At 39.2% G+C, this 23,260-nt stretch overlaps 1 protein-coding gene across 2 annotated transcripts in view; it reads left to right on the top strand.

Moving 5' to 3' along the window:
* The window catches only part of LOC114622770 (xin actin-binding repeat-containing protein 2), an 82,446-nt gene extending 63,341 nt beyond the window's left edge, over positions 1 to 19,105 (top strand). Inside the window, exons 7-9 of one of the 2 annotated variants that reach the window (XM_028769258.1) lie at positions 550 to 9,829; positions 11,965 to 12,082; positions 17,267 to 19,105. In XM_028769258.1, coding sequence (XP_028625091.1) covers positions 550 to 9,829; positions 11,965 to 12,082; positions 17,267 to 18,743 — 10,875 coding nt within the window. In that variant the 3' untranslated portion in view covers positions 18,744 to 19,105. Of the gene's footprint in view, positions 1 to 549; positions 9,830 to 11,948; positions 12,083 to 17,266 lie in introns of both variants that reach the window. The other variant, XM_028769259.1, reaches the window with a different exon arrangement.
* Positions 19,106 to 23,260: the final 4,155 nt, after the last annotated feature.

The raw sequence follows: 23,260 nt of genomic DNA, 5'->3' as shown, positions 1-23,260 counted from the left end.
AACATCGAATAAAGCAATTAAGTTGATTTTAAACGCCAGATGGTTACATGCTCTGTTTTAAAAGCAACAAAAACAAAATAACAAAACCAAAAAACTCCACAAAAGCATTTCAAGACGTGTTCTCTTTTTCTGAATATTACTCTTCTTATCAAGTAAAGAGGGAAATTTTTAAGAATATGTATAAATGTTAAGCCAGGCATAGTGGCATACACCTTTAAGTTCAGCACTTGAAAGGCAGATGCAGGAAGATCCCTGTGAGTTCTAGGCTTGTCAAGGCTACAAAGAGCAATTCTGTCTCAAAAAAAAAGAATATGTATTAGTGTTGAAATACTGAGTCACTGGTTGATTGAAAAGCATTATTATTTAAAAAATAGAATGATATTTATTAACACACATTGACTATTTTTCTAAGTAGGTTTAAACATGATGCATACCTGTTTTCCAAAGAAGGCATCATAGGAAAATCCTGGTGTGCACAGGTAAAAGGTAGGGCTCAGTAAATATCCATACTACAATCATCGTTGTAAGCTTTGATTTTCTCTCTTAAAGATTGAAAATGACAGTGAAGAAACCTTAAAGCCATCACCGGCTGTGAGTACCTCTTCTTATACTTCAACCAGGCAGAGGAAGGAAACCTCAACCTCAAGTTATAGTAATCGCAGCCTGACTTCAACAACCCTAGCACAAGAAAATGGCACCCTTTCAGGAAAGATGGAAGAATTTCCTCCTCCCCCACCTGATGTTTTTCAGACACCAATGGATATGACAGCATTTTCCCAGTCCCCTGAATTTCCCAGTCCTCCTAGAAGAGTACCAATGCCCAAAGATTTATATTCCAAGCAAAGAAATTTGTATGAATTAAACCGTTTATATAGGCATATCCATCCAGAGTTAAGAAAAAACTTAGAAAAAGATTATATCAGTGAAGTTTCTGAAATTGTTTCTAGCCAGATAAACGCAGGGAACTCGTCGATATCAGCAGATGTACAACAAGCTCGGTATGTTTTCGAAAATACAAATGACAGTTCTCAGAAAGATTTGAACTCAGAAAGAGAAAACCTGGAATGGGATGAAATTCTGAAAGGAGAGGTACAGTCAATGAGATGGATTTTTGAGAATCAGCCATTAGATTCTATCAACCATGGTTCTACAGATGAAGGGTACACTTCCAAAGGCATTGCTGACCAAGAACTCATTGCTGGAGGTGATGTGAAGTATACAACTTGGATGTTTGAAACTCAGCCAATAGATGCACTGGGAGTTCCTTCTGCTGGCACTGAAGGAAACACTGAGAAAATTCCTGAGCTGGCTAGAGGAGATGTTTGCACAGCAAGGTGGATGTTTGAAACAAGACCTTTAGACTCCATGAACAAAATGCATGAATGTCAAGAAGAAACAGCATCTACTCTTACAAAGGATATAACTGGGGGAGATGTCAAGACTGTGAGATACATGTTTGAAACTCAACAACTAGATCAACTTGGACAGCTTCACTCAGTGGATGAAATGAACTTATTACAACTAAGATCAGAACTCAAAGAAATTAAAGGAAATGTTAAAAGAAGCATAAAGTGTTTTGAAACGCAACCATTGTATGTCATTAGAGATGGTTCAGGCCAAATGCTAGAAATTAAAACTGTGCAGAGAGAAGACATTGAAAAAGGGGATGTAAGAACGGCACGTTGGATGTTTGAAACACAACCTTTGGACACAATAAACAAAGACATCACAGAAATTAAAGTTGTGCGAGGCATATCCATGGAAGAAAATGTCAAAGGTGGAGTGAGTAGAGCAAAGTGGTTATTTGAAACTCAACCACTGGAAAAAATCAAAGAAGAGTCAGGTGAGGCTATCTTGAAAACAGAAGCAGTCATAGGTACAGATGTTTCTAAAAAGTGTTGGATGTTTGAAACACAGCCATTAGATATTCTAAAAGAATCTCCTGACACTGGCAGTGTATCACCTGAAGAGAGAATAGGAGGTGACGTAAAAACCACCAAACATCTATTTGAAACACTCCCAATAGAGGCTTTAAATGACAGCCCAGATATTGGAAAGCTTCAAAAAATCACTGCCTCTGAAGAAGAAAGGGGGGATGTTAAGCACCAAAAATGGGTTTTTGAAACTCAATGCTTAGAAGATATTAGAGAAGATAAGAAAGAATACACCCGGACAGTGAGGCTAGAAGCAGTTGATCGAGGGCATGTAAAGAACTATGCGCATAACTTTGAATCCAATAATCTAATTAAGGTTGATGCATCACATCAGATTGAGGTAGAAGGAGTCACAAGAGGCACTGTGGAGTTGAATAAATCTCTCTTTGAGACAACCCCACTGTATGCCATTCAAGACCGTCTTGGAAAATATCACCAAGTAAAGACAGTCCAGCAAGAAGAAATAGTAAGAGGTGATGTAAGAAGCTGTAGATGGCTTTTTGAAACAAGACCCATTGACCAATTTGATGAAAGCCTTCATAAATTTCAGATAATTAGAGGAATATCTGCTCAAGAAATACAGGCAGGTAATGTGAAATCCGCTAGGTGGTTGTTTGAGACCCAACCTCTTGATTCAATCAAATATTTTAGCAATGTGGAAGAAACAGACAGCAAAACTGAACAAAGTACTGATATTGTTAGAGGAGATGTCAAAACCTGTAAATGGCTATTTGAGACCCAGCCAATGGAGTCTCTTTATGAAAAAGCTTCCTTGATGACCAACTCTGAGGATATTCATAAAGGTGATGTTAGAACCTGCACATGGCTATTTGAAACTCAGCCACTTGATGCCATAAAAAATGAATCTGAAGCAACAATAAAACTTCAAACTGTGAAACAAGAGGAGATACAAGGTGGAGATGTTCGGACAGCTTGTTTTCTTTTTGAGACCAAAAATCTGGACAACATACAGGGGGAAGAAGGGAAAGAAAATAAGCCCATAGAGATGGATATACAATCTGGTGATGTCTCTGGCATGAAGTATAAGTTTGAAAATCAGTCTTTAGACTCTATAAGTTGCAATTCAGTGAATGTTTTGAATAAGATCAAAACCCTAAAAACCGAAGACATTCAGAAAGGCAATGTTTTAAGCTGTAGGTGGCTATTTGAAAACCAACCTATTGATATGATAAAAGAAAGTCAAGAAGGGAGTGGATTGGTTAAGACAGTGACAGACATACAAGGTGGAGATGTGAGAAAGGGATGCTTCATTTTTGAGACATTTTCTTTAGATGAGATTAAAGATGAATCTGATGACATCAGCACAAGAGAAACAAATCCTGAGGAAGTAGTAAAAGGTGATGTGAAAAGCTACAAAATGCTTTTTGAAACTCAACCACTCTATGCAATTCGAGACCAAGAAGGGTTTTATCATGAAGTGACAACAGTTAAAAAAGAAGAAACAATTCATGGAGATGTAAGAGGAACAAGGTGGCTCTTTGAAACAAAACCATTAGACTTGATTAATGCATCAGAAGATGTCTACATTATTAAATCTGTCACTCAGGAAGACATTCAGAAGGGGAATGTGAGTTCTGTCAGATACAGGTTTGAAACTCAACCACTGGATATGATTTCAGACAAATCACATAATATTGTGCCCACTGTTGACTATATTCAAGGAGGCAATGTGCAGATGAATAAACAATTATTTGAGTCTGAAGGTTGTGACAAGAAGAATTATGTAAGAACAGTGAGCATCAATGAAATACAAAAGGGCAATGTTAAGACTTCTACTTGGCTCTTTGAAACTCATAGCATAGATGAGCTGGGAGAAGGGTCCAGATATGAAAATATGAAGACAGTCACCCAGGAAGACATGCAGAAAGGTGATGTGAAGCAAGCAGTGTGGCTTTTTGAAAATCAGACTTTGGATTCTATTAAGGAACTCGATGAAAATGACACCAAAATAACCAAGGAAGAAATTCCTACATCAGATGTCAAGACAACTACATGGCTCTTTGAAACAACATCTATACATGAATTTAATGAAACTAGAGTAGAAAAGGAAGAAATTATTGGTAAAAGCATTAAAGAAACCTTAGAAGACCTCTACTCTCAAAGAGTTGTTGAAGCTCCTGGAATTATCATTGAAGCTGATGAAGTTGGGGATGTCAGAATGGCAAAATACAAGCTCATGAACCAAACAACTCCTGAGATCCAGAAGGAAGAAGTTATCAGAGCTGATCTCAGAAACATAATGATGAATTTACTTTCCCAAAGAGACTGCACAAAGAAAGAGATACTTGTCAGTGAAGAAGAGAAGGGAAATGTCAATTTTACTAAAACTCAATTATTAAACAGATCAACGGAATTTCATGCTGAAAAGGAAGAGATAGTGAAAGGGGATGTAAAACAAGCAATCCAAAAGCTGTTCTCAGAGGAAAGATGTACAAAGAAAGGCATATTAATTCAAGAAGATGAAAAGGGAGATATTAACATGACTATCTATTGTCTTCTTCATGAAAATGCTGGTGACAAGACTGAGCGAGAAGACATACTGGGAGGTGATGTGAGGCGCACAATTCATAACCTGTTATCTTCTGCATCAAATGATAAAATATCAGAAAAGACAAAAATTGATGCCTCTGAGAGGGGAAATGTTCAGTTCTTCACAACATGCATAGAAACTGGAGCTTTGGATTACCTCAAGCAACTGCAAACAGGGTCAAGTGAAACATTCACAGCTAGAAGGCAAGAAGGAGAAGAAGAAATAATTGGTGGTGATGTTGAGGGAACAAAATTCTTACTAAAGAAAAGGCAGTCTTCCTTTGAGCGTACCATTAGTGAAACTGACATCATCCCTGGAGATGTGCGCAATACAGTCAAAGTCTTCATGACAGAGCCTCAGAGTTCCTCTTATAAGACAGTGAAAGAAGAGATTATAAAAGATGATTTGAAATCAACCCTGAATTCTCTTAACCAGGCCATGAATCAGAAAACAGTGTATAAAACAGAAGAAATTATGACAGATGACAGGCTGCCCATACTCAAGTCACTTAAGGAGTCAGGCGACAGACAGAAAGAACCTAAACAATCTGGTGGCATGTCTAGTGATATTGGGCAAGCTATTGAGTGCCTTGAGAAGGTTACAAATACAAGGACTGAAATATTGAAAAAGGAGCTGATATTAGATGATCTTAAAACATCATTAAGGTCTTTGAAAGAAGAACAACGTGGTTTCAAAGAGGTTGAGAAACAGGGAATAGTCAAAGATGCACTACCTGGCATGCTACAATTCTCAGAAAGACAAAAAATAGGGATTCATCCAGCAACTGTCCAGAGAGACAAAAAAAGTCTTCTTCAACCAGTGCCAGGACCATTTGATCCAGCAATCAGGCAGCAAGCAGGACCAGGCACTATTGATGAAACTACACAGAAATCCTGCCGTCGGTCTTTAATAGAAGAAAGAACTGAGGCTAATCTTCCCAAAGCCCCTAAGGGCACTGTAAAGATTGTCATTGATCGTGAACAAAACAATGATGCTCTTGAGAAAAGCCTTAGAAAAATGTCTAATTCAGAACATAGAGCTATGAGAAACGTGTTAGACATGGGTGACAGAATGGGTGTCTGGACTGAGAGCAAAGAATATGAGTGTAGTGGCGACCATATGAACAAACACTTAACTGTTACCATGTCAATGAAGGACAGTCTAAAAACCAAGGAATCAGAGAATGTGAGAGAATCAAAGGATGATGCCATTAGCTCCACCCAGTCAATGAGTAAAACATTTAGAAAGCAACAGACTGAAACGAGTGAACTAGGGAATGATCGCCGGAAGTCTCAGTTCAAGGATTCCTATGGGGAGAATCAAAAAACTATCCAAAACATTGAGATGACAAAGGACTTTCAGAAGGAAGACTTGCTAAGCCAGGAAAAGCAGTATTCTAATAAAGATGTGAAGAAAAATGACATGAGCCTTCAACCTTTGCCTGTAGGTAAGGATGTACACAGTGTACCAGGAGTGACAGTCTCTGGGAAAAACCACAAAAGAATTCAAGCAACTGACAAGAAACAGAAAATTGATGTTTGTCTAGAAAGCCAGGACTTTCTAATGAAGACAAATACTTCCAAGGAGTTAAAAATGGCAATGGAGAGGTCCTTTAATCCAATCAACCTCCACCCTGAATGTAGTATAAAAGAAAATGAGGACTCCCTTCCACCTCCATCTCCTCCTCCTCCTCCAGCTTCCAATGAGTCATCTGAAATTGAGTTTCCTCTCCCTCCTCCACCACCTTTAATGCTGTTGTTGCCTGAAAAAAATGAGTTTCCTCCCTCATCACTCACAGAGAAGACAAGGACTGAATTTGAAAGCCTCACAACCCTCCCTCTTCCTCCACCACCAGTAGTTGAAAGATCTGAACGAGAATGTCCATCAACATCCCTACCTCAACCCCCTCCTCCAACTCCATCTCTACTGGCACATCTTCCCTCCTCTGTTCCAGAACATCACACTCAAACACTTTTACAACAGTATTCTCAAAAAGAAGACTTGGATTCTCATCAGCTTTGCTCACAGGCTAAAATCCTAACAGGAAAATCACCACCTCCTATACTCCCCAAACCCAAACTTCCCAGGAGAATTAAAGATAAGATGAGCCAATATTCCTCAAGAGGTGAATTGGAACAATCTCTGTCAGATATGGAAATGAAAGCTACCCTCTCAAAGGGTCAGAAAAGATCAACAGTGACAATCGGCAGTGAGCACACAGAGACAAAGCAAAAAGTCTTCACAGAAAGTCTTGGAAGAAATCAGCTGCCCATTGACTCTCTCTCTCAGACAGTTCCAAAAATTCCAGCACTCAAGGAAAAACAGACCGCACCCCTTGTTAAATCCCACTCATTCCCATCAGGTTCAGAACAACAAAGTCCTAAGCCTTACATGAGAAAATTTAAGACACCTTTAATGATTGCTGAAGAAAAATACAGACAGCAAAGGGAAGAGCTTTCGAAACAGAGACAGGAAAGTTCGTGCCACATCATCAAAACAGAAACCCAACACCAAAGCTTATCAGAGAAGGAGAAAGAAATAGAGTTACAAAAGGCAACCCAGGCAATCTCCACACCCAGAAAGGAGTCAGACTTCACTAGGGTACAATCCAACCTGGACCACAAAAGCAATGCTGTGATTGAAGGTAAACACTCTGAAAGACAGCCCTCCACAGCTTCTGCATTGACAGCTGCTACTGAGAGGCTCCAGCATGTTCTAGCCGCTTCAGAAGATAAGCTTACCCTGAGACAGGAAGGCATGCAGAACTCAAGTGAGATCCTACAATCAAAATCAGCTTGTGAAATTAACCAGAGTCACAAAGAACATAAGACACAACAAACATTTGAGCAACATGTGGAGAAGTTACCCTTACCCCAAACCAAACCTACCTCCCCAAGTTTCAAAGTGAAAACTATCAGGCTTCCAACTCCAGATCACACACTGACTGACACAGATCTCAGTTCTGAACATCACCTAAAGCTATCTAAAGTTGACGTTCAAACCAGTACTAAACAAATGAACGGGGAAAACAAGAAAACCCAAGCGAGCACACAGTGTGATGATAAGCAATCTGTGCCTGAAAACTATCTTCAATTACCAAAAGCAGAGAAACGGGTGACCATACAGATGCCCAAAGAATATGCAGAGAAAAATCATAAAAGTAAGCTCCAAACAGTTTCCAAGAAGCATGGTGGATTTGGGGAGTCTGACAGAGGGAATGTCCTGGGGAGGGAAGGAAAAAATCAGGACTCCTCCATGAGCAGTTCAAAAGAAAACAGACTAATAGCTGAAAGAAAGCCAGAATATCTGCAGGACCAGAGTGTACCAAGGTTAGTCCAACAAAAGATTATTGATGAATGCCTGGACTCACAGATTCAGAATTTTCAGCAGACACAAACACAAACTTCTAGAAGTACAATTGAGCATAAAGAACTGTCCCAGACTTACAATGTTATGCAGGAGAAAAAATGTCTTAAAGACAAGGACAAAAAACAGAGACAGGTCTCCTCTAACACTGAAGATTCAGAGCAAGAGATAAGACAGGACAAATCTTCGTTTTCTTCTGTGAAAGAATCCCAGCAGGATGATGGAAAATGTGCCATACATATATTGGAATTCTTGCGAAAACGTGAAGAACTACAGCAGATTTTGTCTAGAGTAAAACAGTTTGAAGCAGAGTCAAGTAAAAGTGGTCTTAAAACATTTCAGACACTGTTAAATATTGTTCCAGTATGGCTGATAAGTGAGGAGAAAAGAGAATATGGAGTTCGTGTTGCCATGGAGAATAATTTAGAAAAAGTCAAAGAAGAAATAACACATATCAAAACTCAAGCCGAGGATATGCTCGTTCACTGCGAACATGTAATTCGAACAGCCATGATGGCTTCCCAAACAGGAAAGCAGAAAGATAAACCTACCAACCTTAATGAAATGCAACTGAAATTGTCTAATGGTAATCTCAGCTCTAATAAATGCACTGAGCAGAAAGAAAGTAAAATTGTAGAAGAAAAATTAACACACTCCCAAGTAGCAACCCAACTCGAGGCAGCAACTTGTAATCCTGCTAAAATATATCAGGAGGCTAAGGGGGAAGATAATAAGGTGGCTCCTCCTTCCTTGAAAACCCGCCCACCGTCACCAACTTTCATTACAATTGAATCCACTGCCCGCCGAGCAGAAACATCCACTAAGAGTGAGCTTTCTCAGTCCCCTAAACATAACAGTTGTATCGAACCTCCACCCAGAAGACCTATGGAACATACATCTGGACTTCCCAGAACAAGTACATCACCTTCTCCGCCAAGGAGTCGTTCAGAACAACTTGTCAGACTCAAAGACACCACGGCGAGGTTAGCCAAAGGCACCATTCCCTGTTCACCAGGAACCTCAGTTCCAATTGTAGAGAAGAGATCTGAAGTTGTCATGTCTCCAGTCACACTTCGCAGGCAAATCAAGATAGAAAGCCGTGGTGGAGACTCACCACCCACCATCACAATACCTGTGAGTGTAAACCACGTCGTTAGTGGTTCCTTCAGAGAATCTGTAGACGCTCAAGAGGCAGTGAAGAAAACAGAAACAAAGGAGACTTATGTTCATAAAGACAAAATAAATTCTGTCAACAGAGCAATGCCAGAGACTGAAAGCTATGACGCAGTTGAAATCATCCGCAAGGTGGAAGGGCCCCACCTATCAGAACACACAGAGAGATTTGAAGCCACCAATCAAACTGTTCAAATGGCTGAACGTTTTCTGAATGGCCATGAAAATGAAATAAACAGATGGTTTAGGGAATTTGAGAATGACCCAGTTTTCAGAGCAAAGACGGAAAGAAGAGCTTATGCAAATGGCGAACTAAACCACAACATGAAACAAGAGAGTCACACATTTTGCAAGGAGGAATTTGGATTAGCATCTTCTTCAGCATCTTCTTCGGAAACTGCTAATTTTACAGGCATTTCTTACAGATATCCTAGAGAGTATCAAGCGAACCCTCCTGCAATGCAGCCCAGGGTTCATTCTGAAGCAAGGTCTCTGAATGAGCATTTCTTGAGTGTGGATGCATTCGACAGTCAGATTGTTGGGTCAAAGGTAGCAACCTCATCATCAAGAAGCTCAGAAGCTGGCAGATCTGGCTTTGACTTCAAGCATGCCCCACCGACCTATGAAGATGTCATCGCTGGTCACATCCTAGATGTTGCAGATTCACCTACAAACCTCAGACGGAATTTTCAAGAGACATGGCAGGAAAGTGAAAGAGTTTTTAAGCGCATGGGATATGAAACCTCGGATGCACATGCAACAGAAATGAGCAGGGCCTTCCAGGAAGAATCTGCCTTTTTAAGTGGTAAATGAGATTGAAGAGTGTGAAAGAAGATTAACCCATTTGAAAGCGTGTGTGCCAAAGCCAGATGATTTGCAATTAAAACAGTGTGTGGAAATAACCAAGTAACAAGCTAGGACTAACAGCTACCCATGAGGGCTTCTGATTCACGACCACTCTTGCTTTCATTGTTTGCTTTTGTATATTAACATCTAATATGATCTGCAGTATACATTTCTGCAACCTGACCTTCAAATTCAAGTTAAATAGTTTGAAGAACCCTTAAGATATAATAATAGTACTGACATTAGTAACTGTAGAACTAGTTATTTGCTATAGAACTAACCAATTACTAAAATTTCCTAATAAAATTGAATTTATTAAGTAGTTTAGGGTTGTATCAGATCAAAACCTTCAGCCTGGTATTGCTATATTTTAACTGCATATTTAAAAAATCTCTAAATTGTGTTCGATACACATTAGTGATAACCCCAGACAGAACTCACGGTATGCATGCATACTAAAAGGATTTTCATCAATCTGATAAATGTGTATGTGGTGACAGTAGATATTTTAGCTGTTATTGTTGAATTGAGGTGATTTAATTTACTGAAACCAATATTTTCTATAACTGATATTTTCACTTTTATGAACATAAACTCTAAATGGCAACTCAATTGGCCTCATTCATAGATAAGGATAAGCCATATGTATTAAAATTTGATTATGTTTGTAAGATAAGGATTTTAACACATTTGAACATAGAACATGATATTTTTAAACATCATAAGATAGCTCACTCCATTTTATTTTACACACTTTTTAGAATTAATGAAGGTTTGTGATCAAAAGAATTGGATGTACTTAATAGGCATCATTAATATAGTCCACTCTTTAGACAGATTGAAAAAAATAGCAAACTTAAAAATAAAAACCACTGAAATTAATAATTATGCCTCTCATATTTGCAACACATATGTCTAGTTTATCAAGTTAATATGGTTTCTTAATGTGCTTGCTTCTGGCATAATTAAGCAAAGATGTCTAATTAATTTCAAATGTTCAGTTTTTGTTAAGACAATCCAAAACCATAGACAACACAGAAAAGCTGGTGTTAAGTATAGAAATATGTCCCTACAGGAATTCAAAGGGCAAGAGTCCTCTCAATCACAGAGACGCAGAGTCTAGGCACTAAAGTAGTTTCTGTATGAAGGACCTTTGACATACTTGCTTTTGTAGGTGACAAATACAAATGCTGCGTTATTCTCAGAAGAGTATGGAGAAAATTAAAACCCATATTTAATCGATATATCTCTGTCCGCTGTAAGCCACCATAGAAACCCTGGTTAGTAAAGTAACTAGTGTTGTTTATAGGACTGTCTTTCACAGGGAGCAATGGGAAATGACTGTAAGTACTGAGACAGAGAAGCAGAGAACACAGAAAGAGCAGATGCAAGGGTCCAGTACTGAGACAGAGAAGCAGAGAACACAGAAAGAGCAGATGCAAGGGTCCAGTACTGAGACAGAGAAGCAGAGAACACAGAAAGAGCAGATGCAAGGGTCCAGAAGGCTGGGAAAATCTAAAGCCGGTTAGGTAACAGTAGAGTCCCCTGCCTCACATTTCATATAAGGGAGAGTATCATTACAAGGCAGTTAATGTCATGAGGTAAACATAGAACTGTTGAGAAAATATTTAATCGAATATTATATAATTTCCTGCTTATAAAATTGTACATACTTTAAAACAATTTATCTATTTGGTTTTAAATTTTTGTGTAAACATGTATATGTATGGAGAGCTTAGTTGCTTGAAATGATGCACTTTCTCAAGGTTCCTCATAAATTTACTGTATATGTCTAATATATTAACATAAGTTACCATAACACACGTTTATGTGTTTATTGTATAATTAGCCAAGGCATTCATAAGGAATACATGGTAAAGGCATTACATTTTTGTACCAGATCCAGAAACTCTATGCTAGTATATACCCTGTTCAGAGAAAGGAAACAAAAGATTATTGTTAGAGCTGTTTCCCCTTATCTGCAGGGCCAGTTAGTGTATTATTTGTTTTCTTATGCTTTTACAGTTGTGACTGAAAATAGAAAAATATATTTTCTATTTTTACATTTTTATTTTTAGAAACTGTTGGTCCAAGACAAGGAACTTTGCATAATTTGTCAAAAGACAGTTTATCCAATGGAGTGCCTTGTAGCAGACAAGCAGAATTTTCATAAATCTTGCTTCAGATGCCACCACTGCAGCAGTAAACTGAGGTAAAATGTCTTGTTGATTGTGCCACGTAGATTAAATAACCTCATAGCAGATCCATAATATCTAATCTCTACAGCAGTGGTTCTCAATCTCCCTAATACTACAACTCTAATATAGTTCCTGGTGTTTTGGTGACCCCAGACCATAAAATTCTTTTCATTGCTACTTTATAACTACATTTTTGCTAGTTATGCATTGGTAGTGTAAATACCTGATATTTCTGATGGTCTTAGGTGACCCCTGTGAAAGGTTCACTTGACTACTCCAAGAGGGCTATAACCCACAGGTTGAGAACCACTGGTCAAGAGAGTAGAACTTTGCAGATCTTGCCACCACCTCCAGTGACTGTAGTCACCCTGGGGTATTCCTGTTCTATTGTGCATTGGTCAGGTTGGTTGTCAACCTTTCCCTTTCCCAAGTTGCCTTTCTTGTTGTGGAAGCCACATAGGTGAGAGGCCATTCTGAGTTACTGAGCAAGTCAGGATGTTTAAGTTAGTGCTGTGGCTGGAGGTATAAGCTTTAGATTAGAAGCTTTAAACTCTTTCTGTAAAGGGCAGATAGTGAATATCGTCATCTGGCTGGCTATTCTGTCCCCATCAGGACTCCTGTTTCATAGCAGTCCAAGAATGGCTGTTTACCCAGAACAGGAGGAAGTAGCTGTAAATGAATAGGCTTGGATTGGTGCCAGGGAAACTTTGTCTCCCAAAGCAGGGGATGTAAAGATCTTGCCTGTTTGAGCTACATTCTGTAAGTTTGGAAACAGAATTGGGAATAATATCAGTGACAGGTCAGGGGAAAGCTGTTTGTTTCTGAAGCAAAAGAAGCATGCTAATCAATGGAGTGACAAGAGCTTTCCTTTTCCACACCTCTCAAAGTAGATGTGTTTAAATGAACGTGACATTTGGTAAGGCTGTAGTTTGAAATGCTGAAGGGGAATCTATTTTGCTGAATCTAACGTGCACCTCTCAGACTAGCACTTTCCTGACTTTAATTGGCGGTGTCAAATATTCCTCATTGCAACGTTATTCTCCCTCGGTTTCTGTGACAATCTAACATAACGATGCTCCTCTTCTTTCGGGGCACTCCTTTGCAGGCACCTGTGTGGGTGACTCTTTCTGACCATCAATGAGATGTTAGCGCTCTTCAGAATAAAACTCTTCAGATATGCTCTTCGCATTGTTTCTTTTTCCTTCTGGTGAATCACATACAGTCTTGTAACTTAAACAGTCATCCCCATGGGGATGACTGAAATGTGTACTGCTGAACCAGATCGCACCTTTGCTCATTAAATGCTTATATCCAATAAATAGATGTCTCTGCAAGCATGGTGATATCAATGGGACCTTTTTTCTTCTCACTGTTGACATTCATCCTGGGTTTAATTTCCATCCCTCTGTAAAAGTCAATGACGTAAACATTAACTGTGACCTAGTCATGAAGTGACTGTTCACTTCTCCTTTCCTTCACTCCTAGCACCAAACCCATCCCTCACTTTTTATTATAGGGCTCATATAGTTCCCTCTTAAGCTGTGCACATTCTGCCATCCCCACAACCCAACTGTCATTCCAGCCACTACTGTCTCTCACTTGGGCGAATGCCACAGACATCGTAGCTAGAGATTTGGCCTCCCTGTGTTCATGTCTCTTACCAGCACCACTATAAAAAAAATCTATCCTTAGACTGTATTCTAGGATGTAGGAAAAAGATCTTTCTTACACAAAAACTTGAAGTCACTTCTTTGTTTAAAACATAGACTAACTTCTCCTGTCCATTTAAAATATCTAGCATGCAGTTCAAATGAAGCCTCTGTTTCTCACCAGTTCAAGCATCTCTAATCCTTCCCAGTTGTACGTTATTTTCCACACAGAAGTATGTTCTTCCAGTTCCAATTCATAGCTATTTTCCCCCTCTGCTTCTAGCTAGCACCAGGTGCCATCCCTACTTCTTCTAAGGGTACAACCATCTGCTAAATCTCTACTAGGTTAATGTCCATTCATTCTTCAGACTTTACCCTAAGGCTGTATCATCCATGAAGCTTCGTGTGACTTTCATTGACAGGTCAGATATCCTCCCTAAATATTCCTCAAATCATTTCTTGCACTTTCCCCCTTCCCAATGTGATCTAATATAATTCTCATCTCTCATCGACATTAATTGTACTACTGTTCGCTTTTTCCAACACCTAGTCAAGGCTGACATACGATGAAGACTCAAAAATTACATATTCAAAGACTGATATATTTAAGTGATGAATCAAAAATACAAAGAAAGTCAAACATGCCAAATACACTGTATCATGAATCATTACAGTATGACCACTTTGTAACCACTAATCAAGGTAAAGAAATACAACTTTGTGAGAGCCCTATTTGGAAGACTCTTTTGTGGATTCCATTTTAAACATGATGTGCATTCATTCTCATGACTAAAAGTATCCATTCAAGTGATCATGCCTTTTCCTTTAATTGTTGTTGCCCTGTGTATTTTCTAGTACTTTTATTTATTTTTTTACTTTGTTGCATATTGTAATCACTTTTCTCTCCCACTTCATTCCCTTTTTGCCTCACCACATGTTTCTTTAGAACACAGAACATTTGGGCCTATGGAATGTTCGTCTGAAGTTGCTGATTGCACACTCACCAAACAGTTCAGGCTTCTTTTTGTCCTGGATGCTTCCAAACTGACAGAACTAGGTTTTGGATTGGACCAAAAGGTGTACACTATACCTGGCCAAGTTACCACCTTTAAGGGGAAAAAAAGGACAGTCTTCACAAGCTTACTAAACATGTGTGTATGGTTAGGGATGGTTGATTGCCCTCAGTCAAATGCACTGACAAGAGCTCACCTCTTCTTCCACAGTCAGAGAACTCTCTTCTCTTTCAGTCATCTGCAGAGTGCTTTTGCCATGACTTTAATAGACTTTAGGGAATTCCTGTTTATCTGACAGTTGCAGGCTAGCCTTACATTTCCTGTGCAAGTACTGATTCTGTAAGGCATATTTAACTTTAACGCAGCTGTTCTCAGCCTGTAAGTTGTGACCCCTTCGGGGATCAATGTCCCCTTTTGCAGGGGTGGCCTAAGACCATGAGAAAACACAGATAATTACATTATGATTCAGAAAAGTAGCAAAGTTACAGTTATGAAGTAGCAAGGAGAATAATTTTAGAGTTGGAGTCACCACGACATGAATAACTGTGTTAAAGGGTCACAGCATTAGGAAGGTTGAAAGGCAATGCTCTAATGACATGTGCTACTTGACATCAACACAATTGGTGCCCACTATACTCTTTTTGGGTTTGTTTCTAAGCTTTTTAGTGGGAAGAACTAATAAATGCTTACATATATTATACACCACAAGTATGTGTGTGTGTGTGTGTGTGTGTGTGTGTCCTTTCTTTCCTTCCTCAAACATAAAGAAGATAGAGCCAGGCTAAATGCTCTATGCTCTTAACAAATAGGTCATGAAGAAAGAGGAAATGCAGTGGACGTTTAAAGATTAAAAGGGGATTTACCACTCACAACAAACTAAACCTGTGTTCGAAGCTACTCAAGATCTGTTTAGGGAACCTAATGACACCCTCTATGAAAATAAAATGTGAAAAGTGGGCCTGAGATACGCCTCGGTGTCAAAGCACATGTCTAGCACACGGATGGCCCTGAATTCTATGTCAGGTACTATTAAAACATCATGACAGATTTAGAATTAGAGTGTCTTATAGTCATTCGTTTAGCCATGGGTTAGAGCTGGGAATGTAGCTGAGGTGGTGGAGTGGTTGTGTAACATGCACAAGGCCCTGGATGTGTAACAGAGTTCTGCATCATTAAGAACAGTAGTACATGCCTGTAATCCTGATGCTAGTTTCAAGACAGCCAATAGCTGCATTGTGAGTTCATGGCCACTGTGAGGGACATGAGACCAGCAACCACACGGCTGCTCACAACTGTCCTGAATGCCAGTCCCAGTGTGCCTGACTCCCTCTTCTGGCCTTCTCCCACACTAGGCACTCACATAGTGAACATACATACAACAGACAAAATACACATTCTTAAAAAGTTTAAAGTCACTGAATAATAAAATATACTAATAGTACCCATCTATTGACCAAAATTTAATGAAATTTACATTTGATTTCATTCACCTACTCTCCACTATTTAAAAAAGAAAAAGTTTCTGATCATCCATACCAGATCACTTAGACACTGACTACACACTGTTCCCTCTCTGCCCTCTTAATCTTTTATTTCATGCTCCAAGTATCATGGTATTTATTAGTGCCACGTCTAGCACTGGTGCTACTTTAGATATTGTAATTATTCATGGGTATTTTCTATGACTTTTATCAGAAAGTGATTTGGTGGAGGCAGCATTCCTTAAATTCTGTTATGCTGATAATATTCAGCCTGTGTCCTATGTGGTAGAAAGGCATCTTTGCTCACATTAAAATCTCAAAAATCTTTGAGTGATATTTACTTTCACTGACTATCTCAAGTGTCTCAAATGCTTTATTTCATTTCCTTCTGGTATAAAGTATTGGAACAGCCTGCTAACCCAACTTTCATCTTTATATAATACATTCTCCTTTTGAAGATGTAAGCTCTTTGTTGTTGTTGTTGTTGTTGTTGTTGCTGTTGTTGTTGTTGATTGTGGTGGTGGTGGTGGTTTTGTTTTGTTGAAGATAAAGTCTCACTGTGTATCTCTGGGAATCCTAGAGCACATTTTGTAGACCAAGCTGCCCTCAAACTCACAGAAATCCACCTGTCTCTGTCCCCCAAGTACTGGTATTAAAGGAACTATGACCATAGCAACACAAAAAGTTCTTTTCTCTATTTTTTATTAAAAGTTTGGTAGTTTTAGCAGAATAATTCTTGGCACGGGTCATTCTGGGTCTGGACTATAGGCTTAGAGGTCATAAGGTTGCACAGGTTTGAGCCCATCAGTTTAGTGACATGCACAGAATCTGAGAACATCTATTACACCCTTGGTGATGCACAGATTCTAAGTACTGAAAGTCACACAGCACAGTGCATACAGGTGATAACTCACCTAGCAGGAATTTCAATTAGCTGGACCATTCCTCTTTGGTTTTACTGAATCACTGACTCATTACTACAATAATTCTGTAATTCTCTGTGAATTTACAGTAAGTATACAGACCACTAAATAACATTTCTTTTCTTTTGGCAGTTTGGGAAATTATGCATCACTTCATGGACAAATATACTGCAAGCCTCACTTTAAACAACTTTTTAAATCTAAAGGAAATTATGATGAAGGTTTTGGACACAAGCAACATAAAGATCGATGGAATTGCAAAAAACAAAGCAGCTTAGTTGATTTTATTCCCAGTGGAGAGCCCGATGCGTGTGAAAATTTTACAGCAGATACCCTCTTGCTTGGGGGTTTTACTACCCATGCAGATGCTCGTAACAACAAGCGACAAGACAATGATTTGAGAAAATGGGGAGAGAGGGGGAAATTAAAAATTGTTTGGCCTCCTTGTCAGGAGATGCCTAAGAAAAACTCTCCCCCTGAGGAAGAACTCAAAGTAAATAAAGCTAAGTGGCCTCCTGAAGTGACCCTCCCTGTCCTCTCAGAATTTAAAAGAGAGTCACTGACCGAACAAGTGAAAATGTTAGAAAGTCAAAGTCAAGAGCAAGATAGCCTCCCTGACTTGCAGCCCTGCCAACGCGTTTGTCAGAAAGAAGATGTTACAGGAATCAAAGTAATAAAAGAAGAAGGAAAAGATGAGCAAGAAGTAAAGGGGAAGGCGCAGGATATGCTGAAAGATGCCGAGGGCTTGAGGAATAAGAGAAAAAGTGGGATGGAGCTTAACGACCATAGTGCGCATGCTCAGAGTGATGGAAGGGAAAAGAATGAAGCTGAAGATGCAGACGTTTTACAAGTTACAAACACCGATGATGAGGCGGGGCCAGAAAATCATAGGGAGAACTTCAATAACAATAACAATAACAATTCTGTAGCTGTCTCCTCGTTGAATAATGGCAGGCAGAAGACATCTATTTCAGAATGTCCTCATCTATTACAGACAGCCAGTGAAGCAAACTATTACACAAGTGAATACCACATTAAAAAGTTTAACAACGCGTCTAGAATCTCAGAGTTACTTGGTATATTTGAATCTCAAAAGTCGTCCTCCAAGAATGTCCTAGCCTTGGCTCTGGAGCGAACAGCTGACAGAGGGACTGCAGGCAGTCCCATGCAGCTGGCGCTGGAGCCAGGCTTCCAGCAGGGTTTAGCAGTTAAAGGGGAAAGCCTTGCAGCATCTCCTGGTATAAACCCATTACACATTAAAAGAAACCATGAAAATAACAAAAATGTACACCTTTTCTTCTCTAACACTGTGAAAATCACTTCTTTTTCCAAGAAACATAACATCCTTGGGTGTGATTTAATCGATTCTGTTGATCAACTTAAAAATATGTCATGCTTGTATTTAAGAGAACTTGAAAAAAATGTCAAATGCTGGCATGGTGAAACCGCAGGAGCGGCTCGGCATGGTGGAAAAATGTGTTTTGATGCTCAGAGCCAAGGGAGTGCGGCTAAGCCTGTGTTTCCCAGCATGCAGTGCCAGGCTCAACATCTGACTGTGGAAGAGCAGATTAAACGAGACAGGTGCTACAGCGACAGTGAGGCTGACTGAACAGTCTTTGGCCACTTGCAGGCACTCGGGCACTGAGGGAGAATGTTCTCAGAGAAGACCTCGGGATCATGGCTAGCCTTTTGATAAATTTGTAGAGATCACGTTTCATATCTCATCTTTCACAGGACATTATTTCTTGTATCGCACTCCGTAATTCTTTTTCACAATTCACACGAGACTAGTTTGGATCTGAATGGAATGCTGAGATGAAACAAGGTGGCCATGTTTTCTTCTCAAAGGGCACATGGGCTACGGTTTTCCTGTGTGGTAAAGTGGGAGAGAGTCTGTACTGCTGGTGTTCATCGCCACTCTTATACCTACCTTCTCTATATTTTCTGATGAAATAAAATTTTGTCAACAGAGATGCAAACTCTTATGGATTTGTGGTTTTTCTCCCGCTCTGTCCTAAATATCGCCATATCAAGTTTTCAACATTTGAAAAATATTTAAGAGGCCGGAAGTGGTTGCTCACACCTTTAATCCCAGCACTCAGGTAGCAGAAACAGACAGATCCCTGTAGATAAAGTACTTGGTATGCAAACATAAGGCCTGGTATCCAGATTCCCAAGGACCCATGTCAAAAGCTAAAGGATGTTGGAAGCCACACCGATAAATTCTCATCAAAAATGCTTCCAGAGCATAAGCCAATCAGAAACAACACCAATAAACATGCTGACCTGGAAATGGAAAAGCTAATGAGGCCTCCACCCTACACACAGAGCTACAGAGCGCTAAGGAATGCTGACACTGGGAAGAGCACACCAAGTAGTCTGTCTGGTAACTCTAATATTATACAATCTATGTTTATATTAATCTATTTAGGGACACATCCATGCACATGTGCATACACAAACACATATAACAAGAGTTAACGACAACAGCAACAGCCAAGAAAGGCCATGGCTATTAAAGAGATCAAGGAGGAATGCACAGAAAGGTCTGGAGAGAGGAAATGGAAGGGCGAAATGATGTAATTACCACAATTTTCAAAAAAGTTAAAAATAATAATTTAAAAAACACAAATCAAGGCAAACACAAGAAAGAAAAGCCACTCTCATTTCTTAGGATAAAAATTATCTGTTCCAATTTCTTAAGAAAGAAAGAGTGAAAGAAAGACTTCTGAGTTTATAAAACTGTTAAGAAAATAAAGAGAGAGAGAGACAGAGACAGAGAGACACAGAGAGAGGAGGCTAAGACAGCTAGTTGAGAATAAGCCACCAAGCAAGACATTTAACTGCATCTCCCCGCGGTTTCTGCTCTAAACTGCCTAACTTCCCTGAGTGACAAACGGGGACCTGGAAGTCTAAGTCAAGTAAACCACTTTCTCCTTTCTTCCCTCTGCCATCACCAAAAAAACAAGAAAAAGTAAAAGGAAAAAAGGCTATTTGCAACAGTGTGTCTAAAAATCTCAGGACCAGAGAGGAAGGCACAGGTGGATGACTGAAGCCTAAGAGGGGCCAGCCTAACAAGATCAGTGACAAACACTATCTCAAGAACAAGGTAGATAAAATAAAGTATGGTTTTCAATTTTAAAGACACAAGAAAAAACTCTTCAAATTTGTTTGCTTTGTTTTTATTTTATTTTTTATAAAGTGGATTGAGATTGAAGAAGACACCTAGCACTGACTGCAGTTTTTTACAGACACCACAGAAACACACTTGCAACATTTTTGGAGGGGCAAGTTTCTTACTACTGTCTTGCTACATCAAAGATCATGTTTAAAACATAAATCAAACTTATATTAAGAGGAAATAATTTTTCCTATTGATGTATACTTTATTTTTTTAAAGTGGTTCTTTTCTTTTTCTTTTTTATTTTTAAGATTTATTTTTATTTCATGTACATGAGTACACTGTAGCTGTCTTCAGACACGCCAGAAGAGGGCATCAGATCCCATTACAGATGGTTGTGAGCCACCGTGTGGTTGCTGAGAATTGAACTCAGGACTTATGGAAGAGCAGTCAGTGCTCTTAACCGCTGAGCCATCTCTCCAGCCCTGATGTATACTTTAAAAACATTGCTATTGAGAATGCTTTAATGATTACTTCATTAAACTATCGTAGATATGCCTATAAGGATTCAATGAAAATTTTCGGTTTTCCTTCAAAATAGTGTAGATTGTAGATGCATAATCAATTCAATTGAAAAATTTTAAGAAATCCCTCAAATTCTACATACTGATATTTTCTTGCTTACTCTAAGGAATACATTAATATAAAGATTGTATGACTACAGTTTGTCAAGCTTTTAAAAATCATACTTGATGAGATTTGTTTCCCCTGCTACACAAACATTCTTTTGAAATTTTGGCTTCTAAATTATCTGCTGATTTTGTCTTTCCTCAAATACAGCTGATGATTCTGAGGAAAAAAAATAGCATGAATATAAATGAGTGGCTTTGCATAAATTTGGAATGTACATGTATGAAACAGACCTTATCCCATATTCTCCTACATAAACACAAACCGTTGATTTTCTATAAATATAAAACCAAAAGGCAGTCTTGGAAATAATGTCTTTTTAGACAGTGTAACAAATTCCTTCTTGCAAGTAAGTTCTCAGATAATATCTGAGACCAATGCAGTATCAACTCAGTGATGTCTCCACAGCAAAGTGCTATAGACTGGGATCACATTATTTTAAAGCAGAATTAGAGTTTATTTTAAATATTAAGCTTAGGAATGAATATAGAGAAAGCTTCTCAGAAAGAAAGACAGACTCAAGGACATGGGTGTGAGCCTCTTAATAGTCTCCATGACTGGGGATTTTAAATAACAAAATCTTACTTTCTCATGGCTTTGCATGTGGAAGTTCCCAGTCCAGGTAGAAGCAAGCAGAGATGGAAGCCTTGTAGGCCTTTCTCCTTGGCTTGTTGGTACCTGACTAACCACTGTGTTTCTCAAATTATCTTCCCTCTGTGTATTCACACCCCAGAGGACACTGGTTCTTCTATGAAAGTCTCCTTGGGTTATGAACCACCTGGCTGACTTCCTGCAACCTTTCTTAAACCTTTAAAGTCTTATTTCCAAATACAGTAGCTGTAGGTATTAGGGCTTCAACAGATACATTTTATGAGGCTATAATTCAATTCATAACACACATTCCTATCTAATTTAATAAAATATTGTGAAATTCTGCCAAGAAAATGGTCAACTATGGGGTTATCACAGCAAATTTTTGTCTGAATTGAATTATTACACTCTTCACTGTTCTTCATGAATTCTTGATGACACAGCACTATTTCTATAATCACTTATGCTAAGACAACCCAAAAGTTTCTATAGAGGGATAATTAATTCATGAAACCTGAGGACTTGATATCTTGACGTATAGTTACTTAACACCAGTGATCTTTCTAAAAACTTGAGTCTCGGTTTACAAAAGTCCTCTTGTCACTTTGCCCACCTATTCTTTGTAGCAGAGAAGGTTTTGTGCATTTATATAAAGTCTAACATTAAAATAGCCTAATATCTATATCACCTAAAGTATTAATTCCTCTTTCCATTCTTCACATAAATATGGTAATGGCTCACATTACGTCTTAAGTTTAAAATACTGTGCTTAGTGGATCAATAAAAGAAAAATACCTCTAATTTGTAATCTCCACTTGCTAGAGGACAAATAACTTCCTTGACTTCTGGGACCTGTTCATGTAAGATAACAAGCTCAGCTTTTCACTTCTGTAAACAAGCATGATCGCACCAATTTCACAGGCTGTGAGCTTGATCACACGTAGGTGGGAAGTACTTAGTCAGGAAGTATGTCAGGATCAGGATATATTCTTTATTTTTCTTTTATTTTTTATTGGTTCTTTGCTCTGCAGCACGTGAGGGGCCTGGACATCTCTCTTGCTCTCATGACCCCGGGGCCTGCTCTTCTTCCAGCTCCCCAGCCATAGGTGGCTAACGGAAAGGGTTGGTATGGGGAATCTCTGTTGACCATTATGTGGAATGACAGACAGATTGCAAGGCCAGCTCTTCCATGCTCACACCTTTGGGGCTAGCTCACCCCCACCCCCACTCTCAGGACCAGCTCTAGTGTGATGCTCTGGTGAGAAGCAGGGTCAGCTCTCTCCAGTGCTGCAGCAGGTGAGGGCAGGGAGAGATCTCCTGCTCTTATGACCTAATTGAGGTCAACTTTCTCACCTACCACTTGCTACTACTTGCTAAGGGCAAAAGGGAAGGGGCAAGGATCTCTTCCTCCATAATGCTAATGCACAGCCGAAAAGAGGCAAGGCAATAGTGCTAGCCCTGAATGTGGGAGTTCCAGGTGAGCCAGCCTTTAGCATACGGATATGGGAGAGTCAGGATATATTCTTGCTTCTGATTAGAAGTACAAGTAAGGAGACTTGTAGGCTTTGCCTTTATAGTCCCCTATCTAATGTAATTTGATGCCTTACTCTGGCAATCCTGGGTATGGACCTGCGCAGTGCTTAATAAACCTTGCTTTAAATTTGATTTGAGAGAGAGAGAGAGAGAGAGAGAGAGAGAGAGAGAGAGAGAGAGAGAGAGAGAGA

Source organism: Grammomys surdaster, unplaced genomic scaffold (genome assembly GCF_004785775.1).
Source record: "Grammomys surdaster isolate TR1022 unplaced genomic scaffold, NIH_TR_1.0 191, whole genome shotgun sequence".
Taxonomy (NCBI): Eukaryota; Metazoa; Chordata; class Mammalia; order Rodentia; family Muridae; genus Grammomys; species Grammomys surdaster.
The sequence above is the reverse complement of the archived record's forward strand: the minus strand, read 5'-3'. Positions and strand labels throughout refer to the sequence as shown.